The following is a 17,221-nucleotide window of genomic DNA, read 5'->3' as shown; positions in this document are numbered from 1 at the left end:
ATATGCACATTCTGTTGTTAAGAGTATGAGGAAATGAAGCATGGACCCACACACAGGCCCTTAGAGTTTAAGTGGTTAATAGTGGGTTGAAGACTGTAGCTGCTACACTAATGAGGGTAGATTCAAGAAGCCTAATGACAAGTGCTCGTATTAGTCGTGTTCACATAAGGAAACAAGTGCAGTTTCACACCATGCTGTGAGTTCACTTCATTAACCATGGCTAATGCTGCTTATCCTGCTGTTCATGGTCAAAATAGAAAGGAACTTAAACGCGACCTGCCCTAAATCTGATCATTCTGCACCATTGAGACGTTGTTGCCATGGCTGTCTAAGTCAGATAATGAGCAAATTCCCAGAGTCAAAATGATTTACACAACAAAATATGACACTAGGCAATATGGCCTGCATCCTGATTTCATGAGCAGTTTGAACATCATCCAAGGACACACAAAGCTCTCCGATCCTCTTTATATAAAGGCAGAAGTTCTTAGAGTACGCACGTCTGATTCCTTTAAAGGTCACAATACAACCTGAACTGAATAAGCAGACTATTATTGTTATCATATTGCTATAATGTTATCATATTGCATGTTTGGGGTGGATAAAAAACCTGTATGGCCTGTACTGTTCTTTTGTTTTTTATTGGTAATTTTGTGAGGTTCACAAAAACAAACCACATTTACCGCTTTAAAAAATAATACACATTATGCATTTGATATTTACATCTCAGTACATTACAATGTTTTTTTCTCTTTTGCACAGCAAAGATAGAACATTGATGTTTATAAGAACATTTAAAAGGAAACGGTAGTATGTACAAAAATCATGAACAGAACGACTTAATTACAGCACAGTGCAAAAATAAAGAACAGAAAATGGTATATCTTTAAAGTAGCTAGCATTGTCAGGGCAGTCGAGGTGAGTCTTCCTCAAACTACAAAATGGGAGTTACACCATTCAGGGCCATTTTTTTATTTAAAGAAAGAAAGAAAGAAAGAAATAAAAAGAAAGAAAGAAAGAAAGAAAGAAAGAAAGAAAGAAAGAAAGAAAAGAAAAGAAAAGAAAAAACACATTTCCTTTAGGGAAATGGATTGGGTAAACAAATGTAAAATGTACACAGCCAAGTCCCCAGTGCTGAATGAACTCTTACAGTGTCGGCCCTTACAGTGTTGCAGTATCTCATAGTGTTGGATTAACTCTCACAGTGTTGCATTAACTCCTACAAGGTAGTCAACACTGCAAGAGTTAATTCAACATTGTAGATGTTCATATCAGACTGTGGGAGTTTGTTCAACACAGGGGATTTCGCTGTGCAGCTGAGGAGAGCACCTTTTTGCTCCGTGCTCCTTGTTTCCGTTGGGAAGGAGCATGCTCTGAGCTCAGCCTGAGGCCTTCATTCTGTCCTACGGTTTTCTCTCCAGTCCACAATCATGGCCATAAAGCTGTTTAACCCCAGTCTTCTTTCAAGTCATACGGATAAGGTGGCACAAACCCCCCTCCCCAGCAGATAAATTCTGTCCACAACCAAACAATGGGTCACTGTAAACCAGACCAAAAATCTCACTGAGAAGTAAACAGAGAGGTTTTCTGGCTAGTTTGGACCTCAGCCCACCTCCTGCATGTGTCCGTCTTGCTCTGTGTGCGGCGGATTCCCCGTCTCTGGGCTGCTCTCGATGGACGACTCACTGCCCGTGCTTTCGCCCGACAATAGCCGGGTCACCCTCAGGTCAGCCCGCAAAGTCTGCACGTCGTTCCCGATGGCCATTTCGCCCAGGTCACTGATGATCTGGGCCAGCTCAGCCTGCCCGGCGCCAGTCAAGACCTCGTCGCCCTGGAAACGGGCGGAGGCCTTCTCCTCGGCCTCTTCTCCCAGAGAGTCCTCGGTGATGGAGCCCAGCTTGGGTGCGCTGCGGCTGCGCTCTACGGGTGGCCTGTAGCAGCACTGGCCGTTGAGCAGCTTGCGCAGCGGCACCAGTGGCACGGTGCGCTCACCAACCAGCTGCTGCTGCTGGTGCCGGGCGTCGTCACGCCTCTTGAGCCGCTTGAACTCGGCCAGTGCCGCCGCTGACGTCTGGTACAGCAGCAGCGCCATGGCCTTGGCCTTCTCCGGCTTGGACACCAGCACGGCGTGGCAGCGCAGCATGACGGCCTTGTGCTTCAGCTCATGACGATAGATCCAGGCGAATATCTTGGGCAGGCGTGGGTCGGCCACACAGTACGTGACCCGGTGTAACAGGTATAGGTGGCCTGGGCGGCGTGCCCGCTCATCTGCGTGCACCATGCGGATGCCCTGTGAGCTGACGGTCAGTTTCATCTTAGTGCCGCTCTTGCCCATATCACTCTTGGCCCAGATCTTGCTTACAGCCACATCCGTGCAGCCATCTCCTTTGGACTGGATGGTAGTAGCGTTGCCCAGGTACAGCACCGTGTACGTGGGGTCCTCACCAGTGATCTTCACCTTCCTCCTCTTGGACTTGAACATGCTGCCCACACGGTGCAGGGCACTCTCTGGGCACGACCTGGCAAAAGAGGTGAGCGCCGAGTAGTTCAAACTCACGGCATAGCCCTTCTGCTTCGACTGCTTGTCGTCCTCGATCAGATCAAACTTGTTCTTCTTCCAAGGCAACATTATATTCGCGCTGCACGCCGAGCAAAGAACTGTGCGCTCAGAAAAACAGTCCTACTGCGCCTAAACTCTTACTACAGACAGTATTGTACACATATAAGCCTAGTCCACTACATTCTTGAAGTCTCTGACCACTTCATTACTGTAGCAGCGAAGGTACTTATCAGCTGTTCGCTCCGCCACTCGCAGCATCGTAACAATCCTGAAACTGACAGACGCGCAGCAGCAACTCGCGCTTATGTACAGGACTGAACCATCTCCCGTTCTCGGAGGGGTGAACGCTGAGCGTGGGACGCACCAAAATCACGGCTCCCAGCCTACCTGCGATATTCACACGAGTTGTTTAACGTACATGATGAGTTTCTTTTATTTTTTCATTATACATATGTGATGGCACTCACTTTTTATTATTTATCATTCGACAAAGTTTATAATTCCCCTATCGTAGTTCGCTGTTCTGATTTAATATAACTTGGGACCGCATGGACTTCAACAGCTATCACAGCAAGACGTTTACAACAGCTGAATTTACAGTTACAAGAAGTTTACAAGACGTTTTTGTTTGAAAGTATTACATTTCCTGTCTTGTATGTGGTCCTGATGTTAATCATAACAACTCCCGAAAGAGATATATTTTCCACCTTATTTTGTTCTGTTTAAAGGTGAACCTGTTGTCTATATCTGAGGCATAATAATAATAATAATAATAATAATAATAATAATAATAATAATAATAACAATAATAATAATAATAATAATAATTAGAAAGGGAAAAAAAACTGCCAGGCGCAACTGTAGGCATATAAAATACAAAAAGGCGATCTATGCTGCCATCTACTGGGGGTTATAGGTATCTTCACTCTCGTATAAAGAGAGCCGTCATCTATGCTCATATAAACCAATGCCTGCATATTACACATGCAGTCTTTAATACATCACGTAAAAAGGTGTCTTTATCGGTCTCAGGTGGTAAAACGTCTACCCTGGATGAAGACAGGAAATCTCGTACTATCAGTCATTTTGCTTCATTACAAATGAAAAGAGGTGCACTGTTGATTCTAATATATACATTGGTTGCAAATGAATTAAATATATTGCGTCCACACAATTACTGCCACAAGTAAGTCAGTGAGGGACATTAATTGTTTCGCTATAATATTTTATTACATGACATCAACTATTCTTCAGATTCATAAATCCATATATATATATATATATATATATATATATATATATATATATATATATAGATGTGCATTCAAGTTAATATTTTAAAATCATCACAAAATGTGTGCGTGATAGAGCAAAACTAATTGAATTTTGGAACTCAGCATGCAAACGTGTATAAAGCACATATTATTTTTTATGTGACAAAGTGTGTTTTCAAGGCATTGAGTATGGTGACATTTGTATACTACATGTTCCTATACCAGAAAAAAAAACAAAACAAAACATGAGCAACAACATAGAACAGCCAGGAGGTGTAATTACACATCAAATAAATCATTAATTCAAAATGTAATTACTCATCAAATAAATCAGTGCACTGTCACATCTTTCTTCTTAAATTTTTCTCAACATCAATCTGAAACACTTCATTATAAGTACACTAAAACTTACGGATATTTATTTCCTTTTCTAATATACATAAATATTTTTTAATAATATAAAACCGATCTAAAACACTTCTAACCATTTATGTAAAAAATTTATGTTAAAAGTCTAAAATTTTTTTTACTTTATTATTGATCTTAGGCTCATGTAAAGCTGCTTCAGAACATCCAGTTTTATTGACGATGGAGATTATACAAACTTTGTACAAATATAAAGAAATACATTCCTTTTCATGACATCACAAAAACAATGGGCAGTTTGTGCAGCTCAGTGTCCATTTATGGACTGTTTAAAATGAGGAGTGAATTGTAAACCATTACCAATATTTTTATGGTATATCAAACTCATATTTAAAAAAGGAGGGAAATATGGTTTTCCATGACATTTGTCTTTCAAAGTATTTTTTTTTTCATTTTATTTTAATATGAAAAGTTTTGTTATAAATCACACCCATGTTGGAGTATAGTTTATACAAAATATATGATGTATGCATGTTTATTAGTAATACAAATCTTAATGTATAATAATGATGATTAAATAGAACAGTTTTGGTTACAGCTTTCAGGTGACAGCCATGAGTAAATATCAGCACCATGAGATGAATTTTGTCAAGTGTAAATTAACATTTTTCTGATCTCTAGGCCTACATATATTACAGTACTACACTGATAGGTGCAACACAGAGCTCAACGTGGACAGCCTGGGAGCATCGGAGTAGGAACCATTGTATTGGAGTAAGAGTTGTTACGACACTTTTTACTGCGGCACATTGGACTCGACCATAAACGTGTTTATATTTCGCTGTGTTAAGTTGTCTCCCCTGTTTCATTCGGACAAAACACATCAGACCCCACGAAAACAAAACGACTTCATACAAGCACATAGAGCTGTACACGGATACACAGGACTAATCTAAAACTAGTTCACTGTCCGTAATTATGGTAAATATCGGAACGGGCCACCACACGTGACGTCATTCTCCACCTTCACGTCCAGCAGAAGGAGCGTGAGTCGAGCTGAAAGTCTGATTATCTCCACACAGCGAGGCTGAAACCCGCTTCAGCATTTCAGCATGGGCAAGAAGAAGGCCACCGGCCTCGGGAGAGCCCTGATTAAAGAGAGACTCGGGGCAGGTCGGGCCAACAGGAGGAACGATTCATGGGTACGAGTGGTCGCGGTGTGCGGCTCTGTGCTAACATGCTAACGCTAAGTTAGTCGTGGGGTTTAATTTAGTTCAGACCTCGCAAACTGCGCGGTAACTTACTTTACTGATTAACTTCACTAATGTATGCTGGCTTTCACTGTAATGTCAACATTTCAAGACATTTTAATAGCACCTTTTTGATTGATATATAAAAGGTGACAGATATTCTGTATCGTTCTGAAACACGGAGTTCTGACTAACTAACCTACATTGTCGAAATGTCCTAACATAGGTTAGGTTAGTTAGCGCATATTTGTAGGAATCGCTCCACATTAAACTATAGCTTAGGTGTGATATTTTGATAGCCTAAATTACCCTATCAGAAAATGCTACCAGCAGTTAAATCTACAGGTAGGATATTTTGACAGCCAATATCTCCGCAGCAGAAAACGTTAAAAAGCACTAAAATAATAATTAAGATATTTTTTGATAGCCTACATCATCTTATCAGGGGGTAATAATAAGCTGAGTCCGTATAGAAATAGCATTAAAAACACAATAAGTTTGAAACACTCTTACTAGGCTATACAAATTGTTAGGCAACTCATGACTTTAGGATAAAAAGAGGGAATTCGTGATAACCTATCAGTTGGTGATGCTCTTATCGAATATCCTTCTTTTTTCACCATTACTGGTGTGTTGGGAGTGACATTAGCCATTCCCAATAACATGAGTGTAATGTTCGTCTATTAAGTATATGACTAAAATAACGTTAGAGCTAAAAAGTAGTATGGCGAATACGAAGCTCTCCAAAGTGGTGCAGCTTGAAGTTTTGTGAAGGGGTTTGTTATTCAACGTTTTCAAAACCAGTGCACATTAATGACAACTGGTGGTTAGAAGCATGAACAGCAGCTATAAACATACTCTATCCTGGACTGATAAAATTTGAAAACTTCAATCTTCTATTTTGCATGTGTTTCTTAAAGCAATTAAGCTAATTAGTAACACAAACATGATGCTGTGTTACAGGCATCTTACAGGCTCAAAATAGGTAGTTTGCTGGCAAATCTCCAGGCAAACTCATGCTTAAGCTTATTTACATATATCTTTGCCCAAATCTTTCACACATTACTTCACACTCAAGATAAGAGAGAGATAGATAGATAGATAGATAGATAGATAGATAGATAAATAGATAGATAGATAGATAGATCTTGTTATTGTTAAAACAATGAAAAAAATATTTAGTAGCTCTAGAATTTAAAGCAACGACATAAATAGAAAAAGAAAAAGACAAATAAAGCAAAAGACAGATAAACACAATAGTATATACAGACATACTAGTGCAAAATGAAATATAGTGCAGATATGATATAGAGTGCAAATATTTAGTAGCTCTAGAAAAGCAAGGACATAAATGGAAAAAAATAAAGACAAGGCTAGTATATACAGACATACTATAGTGTAAAATGAAATGATATATATAGTGCAAGATGAAAAATATCTCAGTCTTAGTCTTAGAGAGGGGAGGAGGGACTTAAGCATCTGACTGCCTGTGAGGAAGAAACTGTTTTTTAATTTGTTAGTTTTTGCTCTGATTTATCGGAATCTCTTTCTCGAGGACATCTCATTCAAGATACAATTGGCACTTTGCTTCTTTTAAATCAGTAACAAAGCTTCGGATGCCATTGATCATGTCGTATGTTTTTGGAAACTAACCCAAACATCGATGCAGTGCTCCAAAGTAAAAGTATGTGGAGTAAAGTATGTTTTTGACACATGTTCTGCCGCTTCAGTATCAAGGGTAACATCACTGCTGAAAAGCAATATTACGATATCTGGGTATAGACTGTGTGGTCTGTAAGAACCCAGTTAGCTCACTGATTGGACCATGCTAGGATTAAGGGGACTGTTTGCTCCACTGTAGGGATTTTATCAAAGAATGTACTTATAATGTACTTACACCTAAAACTTAAGCATTTGAGTTACGTCTCTTGTGTAGTGAAAGGTACTGCATACCTCACATTTAGGTTCATTCGTCCTAAATCCCTTATTATTTAATGACATTAATTATTACTATTTACTGACAGTATATATAATATGCTCCATGCTGTTAGTTTGCAGAGTTGCTTAGAAGAGTTCTGTTTTACATATGATGTATTGTTATTTACACCTTTGTTACTAGCAGATGTATATTATACATTCTAACATATTTTACATTATGATTCTTTTTTTTCACCAGCTTCATACTAGTGAACTGAATGACGGATATGACTGGGGTCGCCTGAATCTTCAGTCTGTCACGGAGCAGAGCTCTTTGGATGATTTCTTGGCCACAGCTGAACTCGCAGGAACTGAATTTATTGCAGGTAGATCATATATATCGTTTACACAATTAAAATCCAATTGAACAGGTTATGTTGCTTGATAAACAACAGACTCATTGTTGCTGTGTGCTAAAATGTTACAGAGAAGCTGAACATCAAGTTCGTACCAGCTGAAGCCAGGACTGGCCTACTAACAGCTGAGGAGTCCAAAAGAATCAAGAAACTACATGAAGACAACAGGCAGTTTCTTCGTATCCCACGAAGGTAGGCTTGCTTTTGAGCAGTATTGTTGCATGTACATTACGGCTGGGTGATAGGGCAATGTAATCGGATATTGTCAATGATGGATAAGTAATCTGATGAGATTGTATCAGACCAATGTGTAAAAGGCGATAATGGCTGTTTTGGTAAAAGAACTGAGAGAATTAGAGAGGACTAACTTACCATTAAACAGCCTGCAAAATACATTGAGAAACTGGAGTTCATGTTTATGAAGTGTGCGAGCTCACACACCAGTAGTCAGTTTCACAGGAAGAGACAGAAGGAGAGAGAAGTTTGTTAAGAAACTGCCTGTGTTATTTCTCTTTGTGCACTGTAATGCTAGTTGTACTGCACGGATTTCCCTTACTTTACGTAAATAGAATTGAAAATGAATAACGATGTGCTTCAGAACTTCAGCTCGCCACAAAGTGACTCGCTCCAGTAAAAAAGAAAAGAAAGAGCTAAAATGGTTGAAAGTTAGCGTAGAGCAGCTAAGTTAACTCTAACCTGGAGAGGAAGTTCCTCTGATCCTCATCTAAGGCTGGTGTTTCCAGAAAAAAGGTAATCCTGCTGAATAAAAAACATAGAAACAGTTAAGTGTTTCTGTTGGTTCCTGAAGGTTCTGTAATGTGTTTCACCTTTTTTGATGGGTTGATATCACCATGTAAAGGTTCCTAATGGTTTAACAGGTGAACAGTGGCTGATTTAATTGCATTTGGTTAGTTGAATTATGAAAATGCCGCTGTAACGACGGACAGCGCATTGCTTTTAATGCGGAAAGCAGTTGGACATGACTTTCAAAATCACTTACAGTCTGAAGTTTCTCCAGCAGGGAGCCTTATAAGCATGCAAGTGAACCTGCTGCAGAAGAATCTCATGAATGCACGTGTTTGCAGTAACGTTTATTAGAAAGTCAGGTGAAGTGGTTCTCAAAAGATGTCGGGCTGCTCAGTATCATCTTATTTAATATGAGTTTTATTTAAAAATGTCACTGAAACAGTTAATGTTTAAAAAAAAAACATATAAACTAAAAAAGAATAGAAAGTAGGCAAAAGCTGCCACGGACTGCGTGTATTTGTTTTGGGGCGAGGGCAGTATTATTGGTAATGATAACTGGTTTTTTTTTGGGTTTTTTTTTAACTAAAAAATATTGTACCAGTTATTTTTTGATATCGCCCCCAGGTCTAATGTACATTAGTATTACCTATGCCCTGACATTTATAAATATTGTAACATTATGTCAGTATAAACTTTTGCTGTTCTGATTCAGTTTTAGTGTGTTTACATTTGTGGTTTGGTTTCCTCCGTTTGGACCAAAGCAGAAAAAGACACATTATTGCTTTTTAGATCTGTTTTGCTTAGTGTTCACACTGACATAGTTGACATCCAACCAATAGTTGTGGGGGAAAAAAAAGTCATACATATAGTCACATCTAGTTGGGTGGATTTTATGATGTACATTTGGTAACAATAATGTCAGAAGAACTTTCTGAATCATGCTGTACTTTGGATTAACTGAGCTTGTGTCTTCTTTTATATATGTCTTTAGATATTCAGTAAGCCACAGGCTAAGGATTACCGTATTTTTTCCATGACATGAAGCAGGGTGAAATTACTGAAATCGCTAAAAGCATACTGCCTCAAGTGTCTTCCTGTTTTACAAAATGTTGAAGAATTGGCACTTTAATATACAATATAGTTGATGGGTGCAGTGATGAGTGTGTACATCAAGTATTTTGTAATGGCTTCAACCTCTTTTTAAAACTAAAACTAAACCAAAACATGTCAAAACAGCGTCAGAGGAAAACGAGTCATTCTGTCTTCGGTCTGTTTATATGTATTTGGTCCATTTTGCGTTTATATTTCAAACTAACCACTCCAGATTTTGTTTGGAAGTGGACAGAGACTAACTTTGTTGGAGGTGAGGGTCTTGGTCCACTAATTTGGGGCGCACTGGGCTTCAAATGGCAGCATTTTTATATTCTTTACTCACAAACCACACTAACAGGGCAGCCAGCGGGGTTTATTTTAATCAGGTGTGAAGTCCCCATAGAGTCCCTTTTGATTGCCTGTTTTTGCTTTTCTTTTAGACCTCATTGGGATGAGAATACAAGCCCTGAGGTCCTCCAGCAAGCTGAAAGAGACACCTTCCTGACATGGAGACGAGAGTTGGCAAGGTAAGTGAATAACTTTTGTTTCAGCTCTAACACTTTTTGTGTTGCTCTTAAATGTGTTCTACCAGTTGTACAAGGTGTATATATTTGTTTTTCTGCTTTCTACATTAGGCTGGAAGAAGAACAGAAATTGATTCTTACCCCTTTTGAGAGGAACCTGGATTTTTGGAGACAGCTCTGGAGAGTCATTGAGAGAAGGTACTTTAGCCAAGTGATTGACTTATGTTGTGTTTGGAAGAGTAAACAAATGTTATTCTGTATGTTATTATTAAGTTATGTCCTTCCACATATTAAGTGAAGTTGTTTTTTTAACATTTTTTATTTATTTAGCTAAGGTTAGAGAACAACATAGTCTCAATAAAACAGCACATCATTTAGAAGCGTGAGGGGAAAAAACACCTCTTGCATGTGTACATAGTGGCTATCTCTCATTGTGCACTGACTGTTCTCTTGCCACAAAATTAACAAAGGCGTTTATTCAGGGATACATAGACACTGGATGTATACACTAATACTCAGTTGACATTAATCATACTCAATCACAGCACGTGGTGCATGGTGACCACCCTTGTATTAGATGAATAAATATTTATCCCTATTTATAATTTACTGGTATATAGATAATCTCTGACTGGTTGCCATATTTTTCTTAAAATACTGGATTTGTTTATTATGTATCGTCTTTTCTCTAAATATAGGAAATTGGCAAGGTCCCTGATCCACGTTTCAAAAGTAGACATTGATTCCAATTTCCACATTTGCAATATGGCCTTTTTTACTTGTATCATACACAGTAAAATAACTTGTATTTGGTGTTTTATCATCAAAATTCTCTATTTCTCCCTGTATGCCTATATTAGGGTCCAGCTCCTATTAAGTTTAGTAGATATTTGTAAGAAACTCTAATATGAGATTCCAAAATGTTTGTATGCTTGCACATGACTATAGGGAGTGGAAAAGAGTGCCCTCTGCTGTTGTGCATTTGTTACAAGTAGAGGTTATCTCAGGGTAAAACTTGTACGGTTTTGATCTTGAATAGTGTAACCTATGTATAATCTTGAATTGGACTAATACATGATGTGCATTAGTGGAGCTCCTATTTATGTTCTCTAGGCACTAATTCCATCTCTCACTGGTAATTTCAGTGTTAAACTCTTTTTCTCATTCTTGTTCAATTTTCTTTGCATGTGGGTCCACAATGTCTAACAATTTTTTACAGTGAAATGAGAGAGCTCTACCACTCAGAGGACTGTGTTGAAGAACTGATTCAAGTGTTGGATGAAGATTTTTTTCCTGAATGTTTTCCAGTAAAATATCTTATTTGGAGTTAGCAGACAAATTAGAGAAAAGCAACTCAAATTTCACACTTGATCAAATGTTCCAAAATGATCGTCGGTGTAAGTCAAGTTTTGTTATAATTTCACGTTTTTTTTTTTTTGTTGTTTAGTGATGTTGTGGTCCAGATTGTTGATGCAAGAAACCCTTTGCTGTTCCGCTGTCCAGATCTAGTAAGTAACTAAAACTTCAATTTACAGGAGTTTATTCTGTGTGCTCAGTGTATCTTTCAACTCACTCCATTGATTTGATTTCCAGGAGAAATATGTAAAAGAAGTGTCCAGTCACAAGGTGAACATGCTGCTTTTGAACAAAGCGGATCTGCTTACCAGAGAGCAGCGACGGGCCTGGGCCAGGTACTTCCAAAAAGAAGGCATCAGAGCAGTTTTCTGGTCCGCGCTGGCTGAGGCGCAGAGGCTGGAGGGTGAAGAGAGGGTGAGAACGTCATGAGCTTTTGTGATCCATCAGCCGATTTAGATAGTACAAGTTGATTTGTGAATTATGAAGCCAGTATGCTCTGATTAACTTCTGCTTGATTTTAAGGGAGAAGATGTGGGTGAAAATGAGGAGCTAAGTGATACAGACTGCAACGAGGCCACAGAGATCTCTTCCGTCAGCCACAGTAGAACTGAAAACTCACCAGAGGAGAATGAAGATGATGATAAGCATGCTGGTGAGGAAGATGAGGAAGAGAGTACAGAAGAGACGTTTGAGGACTGTACTTCAGAAGCAGACTGGCAAACATGCTCAGAGGCATCGGGAGATGAAGGGGAGGAAGAGCAGTGCAAAGGTTCTTCAGATTGCTCTTCTTTTTATAACTCAAGCCGTCTGCTGCACAAAGATGAACTGTTAGAAATGTTTAAATCTGTACATTCTGGACCCAGATGCAAGGAGGGACACCTTACAGTAGGACTGGTGAGCTTGAATTATAAATATTTACACACAGCAAGTATTGCTTTTGTTTGACAATCCGAGATGATTTTATTTATCTCTGTTTAAGGTGGGTTATCCTAATGTTGGTAAAAGCTCCACCATCAACACCATCTTCAGGAATAAGAAAGTCTCTGTGTCAGCTACACCAGGACATACAAAGCACTTTCAGGTATGTTTTTCACAAAATCAGGTTGAAAAGTAGAGCTTCAGTGAGGCCTGAAATTTTGATCCAAACCCACTCACATAGCCTGAGAATCTTCTGCCTCTGACCCACCTGACCCTACAGTACCAAGTATTGAATCTGGACCCAACTGTAGCATGTCATTATCTGTCCAAACCCAGCCACCACTAACTGATAACTCTGTGTCAGATTTAAAATTGCTTTTAGGGTAATAAAAGTAGAATGGAAGGAAAAAGTAGAGTTAAAAACTAATTAAAGGTGGGATACAGGGTGTGATGAACCTGACCCAGAACCAATACATATATTCCATGTCATGGAAAACCAAAATTCCCTTAGGTTTTTGAAATATAAGAGTTTGTTGTAATACGTAACTAAAACATACCGTTCACTTCCCAGTTTGTATGATCTAAGTATATGGAAATTAAGCTGCTTCTGTCTGTTTCAAATTGTTTTATTGATGTCAAGAAACCAACACATTCATATACAGTTGTGTGCAAAGGTTTGAACATTAAATTACATGTTTTGTTGGTTTTCTGAGTGAAAATAAGTTAATAAATCCTCTACAGGGAACAGATTTGAATACATTTTTTTCTGTATATTTCAGTGCACAGCTACTTTTTATATGAGTTTAATGTTTGGGGAAAAAAATAAAACATAAAGTAGGATGTGCCATAAACTTTGCACAGACGATATTTTTCCTTATTATATTAAATTCAGCAAATAAACGTTCATTGTACATTAACATGCACATACATGTGCTCCTGGATGATTAGCACATCTTTCATTTTCACCAGGGATGCACCAACTTTTGCCAAAAACTACTGTATATATGTCTATTCAGCCAAATAGCCCCTACCATTCATGAAGTTACAAGGAAGCTTTCAGCCTGGACTACTTTTTGAATGAAGCACAAAACAGGGCAGCCAATTAGAATGGAGGTCAATTACATGCATTGACTGGGCACTTTATTAAGTACTTTTTCTTACATCTGCAATCATTGTCATTATCGGGTCCACTTACCATATTGGTGCAATTACACACTGTAGTCCATCTGTTTCTCTGCATACTTCGTTAGCCCCCTTTCACCCTGTTGTTCAATGGTCAGGACCCCCCAGGATCATTGCAGAGCAGATTGGGTGGTAGATCATTCTCAACACTGCAGTGACACTGGCGTGGTGGTGTGTTAGTGTGTGTTGTGCTGGTACAAGTGGATCAGATACAGCAGTGCTGCTGGAGTTCTTGATCCACCACTCACATAGTACCTGCTCTGTGGTGGTCCTGACCATCGAAGAACAGGATAAAAAAAAAAGTGGGCTAAAAAATTATGCACAGAAACAGATAGACTGTAGTAGTTGTAAAACTACAAAGTGCACCTGTATAGTACATCAAGCTGATAAATTGGACAAAGAGTGTAGATACAAGGTGAAGTGGCTGGGTGGTGTATATCACATATATTAAATGTACAGTAACAAAAACAGTATGTTTAGTTCTAATTGATTAAAGAAGGTTGGAAAGTGGTCAGGTGAGAAAAGGGTGGAGACTTTTTGGTACATTATCCCACACAAAACATTCTAAGTGGAATTCAGAGGAACACTAAAATGCAAGAAGAATATATGATATGGGCCCTTTTTAAAAAACATTGTCTATACCCAACCCAAAGCCTGTTATGAATTGTTGGGTCCCGTTGAGTTCAGATTTTAAGTTCTATTGCACAGCTGATTGTATCAGGTAAACATTTGTGTGTTAAACATTTGTGTGTATGTGTTGCAGACTCTGTTTGTTGAACATGGTCTCTGCCTTTGTGACTGCCCTGGCCTGGTCATGCCTTCCTTTGTGTCCACCAAAGCTGAGATGATCTGCAGTGGGATTCTCCCCATCGACCAGATGCGAGACCATGTCCCAGCTATTTCTCTCATATCCTCTCAATATCTGACTCCATAATTGCATTCACCCATATATCATTACTGGAATGTCTGAAGTCATATATGAGAAATATAAGTACAGTCATATTACATACAGTAACATATTCTTAAAGTGATGCCAAAGTACCAAAGTAAAACCCTTAACACAAATACGTTTGTCAGACAATTCCACGAGCTGTGCTGGAGGGAACTTATGGCATCAACATTATTAGACCAAGAGAAGACGAGGACCCTGACCGCCCACCCACCTCTGAGGAGCTGCTAATGGCTTATGGATGTAGGCTTCCAGTTGTTATATTATGAAGCTGACCATAATGTCATTACTTAAGTAGGCTATGATTTAACTTGGAAATGTGGTTTATGGTCTCTTCAGATATGAGGGGCTTTATGACAGCACACGGCCAGCCAGACCAGTCTAGATCTGCCCGCTATGTTCTGAAAGATTACGTCAGTGTAAGTATTTATTTTGCTGCCACTTTCAGCTATGTGGTTGTGAACATGAAACACCTTCAATGAAATGTAGCAACCACATGAAATAAATAAATAAATAAATAAATAAATATGGTTTTTGTACTTGCTCTTGCACCTCAACAGGGAAAGCTGCTCTATTGTCACCCTCCCCCTCACATCAACGCTAAAGATTTCCAGCCTCAGCACTTGAAGTTTGCGAATCAAGACAACAAGGGTGATCCTTGCATTCATGCTGTCAACCCTTCCAAAGTCAAACGGATTGAGAACTCTGTTGATAAAAACTTCTTTCATCAGGTGAGGCACCACTGTTCACACCTTTTCTTCTTGAGTTTGATTTGTTGGCTCACTAACATTTTCCTACTTTCTTGAGCATTTGGGGCACTTTCAAATCATAAGCTTCAAAAGCGTCTAAGCATTAGATCATTTGTTCACCACAAGGCTGGGTGCACATTGCTGAGCCAGATCAGCACAATTTTGAAAACCATCCACCTGACACAGTGTGTTTGTGTGGAGTTTTGCAAAACATGACATGTTTACATTATGTTGTATCTCAGTTTTAAAGCAAAAAAGGCTCTGGCTGTCAATTTTTGACAATACGAAGACCCTGCGTAAGAATGAGGTCATATGTCATACATCTTACACAACAATTTTGCCCAGTCTAAATCTCTGGACTCTGGCTCTGTGGTCTCGAGTCTCACAGAGAATGTAGGTCCAATGTCTGATGTTCTGTGAAGTGCTCAATGGGCTAATGTTTCTAAATTTCTCATTAGAAACACTAATAATGAGGGCAGTTCAGTTCAATTCACCGTCATGGTTGATATTGATAGTTTGTATACAAATTTTGTTTGTCTAAAATATGTAGTTTTTATTGATTTATTTTTTTTGGAGCTCCTCCCATTTCATTTTTCATCACGTGCACTCTGCTACAAATTTTGGGTAACTACACAAGCAAAGTCTGCTTAAGCCAGCATCCAAAGCAGCCACTCTGGAAGTTCACAGAAAAGCCTGCTCTGCAGCCTAGATGAATAGCAGAATTAGACAGCTCTACGGCCCTATGGACTAGGTACATACATGTGCATGTTACATCCTCTTGTCTGCAAGTCTGTAGGTTTAGACTGGGCATTTGTCTTATTGGCTGCACTTTGGAAAGGTCAGTGGCAAACTAGGTCAGAGTTAAATCTGATTGAACTTGGAGCTCTGCAGCAAAGCAAAACGGCAAATTCGAGTGGTGTGATCCTGAAGGTGTGATGCACCACTCTCTCCTTCTCTACGCTAACAATGGCAGAACAAATCTGTCATCTCAAAGTGCCCTTTCATTACATTCCTAATTGTTCACACAACTCTCAATGCTTAAAGTGCTGTTTTATCTCTCTCAGGAGAACGTACGGGCACTAACCAAGGGAGTGCAGATGGTCATGGGCTACAGGCCTGGCACCGGCCCTGTGGGGCAGGGGAAAAAAGTTGACTCAGAACAGCAAGTTGGAAAGCCCTGGAAAAAGCATGGCAATAGGAACAAGAAGGAGAAAGTAAGAAGACTCAATAAGCACCTGGACGCCTGAATGCCTCTGTGTCCAGCATAAATTTGGGACTTCAATAAAGGAGACACTGACATAGATCATATTTGAGCCTGTCACAGATGATGGGGAATATATTTTACTTCTTCAAATGCAAAGCTCAATATTTTTTCTGTATATGTGATGATTGCTGCTGATCATTCCACCATGAAAACAGTTTCTAAAGTTGCATTTGTTTGATAATGCAATGTGATTTGTGTATTGAAAATGTCAGTAAGTTTTGGCTGAAAACAAGTTGGTAGCACATAAAGCCATTAGGCCAGCTTTATAATAAATTAAACCTTTCTTGATATGCCTAAAATGATTCTGTTGTTATTTTGTTGCATATTTGGGCTATATATCTCAAATATCTTTTTATGCATTCAAGTGTGTTTAAGTGTCATGTTCTTTTCGATCATTTTTTTAAAGTGTAAAGCTGAGAAAATGTTTCTTTACTGCACGTTGTAGTATACACCGATCAGGCATAACATTTTGACCGCCTCATTATTTCTACGCTTATTGTCCATTTTATCAGCTCCACTTACTATATAGGTGCACTCTGTAGTTCTACAATTACAGACTGTAGTCCATCTGTTCCTCTGCATACTTTGTTAGCCACCTTTTACCCTGTTCTTCAGTGGTCAGGACCCCCATGGACCCTCACAGAGCAGCTACTATTT

At 39.1% G+C, this 17,221-nt stretch overlaps 2 protein-coding genes across 2 annotated transcripts; one reads left to right on the top strand and one right to left on the bottom strand.

The window, feature by feature from the left end:
* Positions 1 to 622: 622 nt before the first annotated feature.
* Positions 623 to 2,830, bottom strand: fam43a (family with sequence similarity 43 member A). Its single transcript, XM_036587175.1, has one exon. It carries the CDS (start codon positions 2,627 to 2,629, stop codon positions 1,604 to 1,606), a length of 1,026 nt encoding a protein of 341 aa, XP_036443068.1. The 5' UTR covers positions 2,630 to 2,830; the 3' UTR covers positions 623 to 1,603.
* A 2,169-nt stretch (positions 2,831 to 4,999) lies between these two features.
* lsg1 (large 60S subunit nuclear export GTPase 1) lies at positions 5,000 to 16,863 on the top strand. Its single transcript, XM_036586958.1, has 14 exons — positions 5,000 to 5,402; positions 7,627 to 7,753; positions 7,855 to 7,975; positions 10,063 to 10,149; positions 10,258 to 10,344; positions 11,594 to 11,654; positions 11,740 to 11,916; positions 12,025 to 12,396; positions 12,482 to 12,583; positions 14,366 to 14,509; positions 14,671 to 14,794; positions 14,891 to 14,970; positions 15,112 to 15,282; positions 16,365 to 16,863. Exons 1-14 carry the CDS (start codon positions 5,313 to 5,315, stop codon positions 16,545 to 16,547), a joined length of 1,926 nt encoding a protein of 641 aa, XP_036442851.1. The 5' UTR covers positions 5,000 to 5,312; the 3' UTR covers positions 16,548 to 16,863.
* Positions 16,864 to 17,221: the final 358 nt, after the last annotated feature.

This window comes from Colossoma macropomum, unplaced genomic scaffold, assembly GCF_904425465.1.
Source record: "Colossoma macropomum unplaced genomic scaffold, Colossoma_macropomum, whole genome shotgun sequence".
NCBI lineage: Eukaryota > Metazoa > Chordata > Actinopteri > Characiformes > Serrasalmidae > Colossoma > Colossoma macropomum.
The sequence above is the reverse complement of the archived record's forward strand: the minus strand, read 5'-3'. Positions and strand labels throughout refer to the sequence as shown.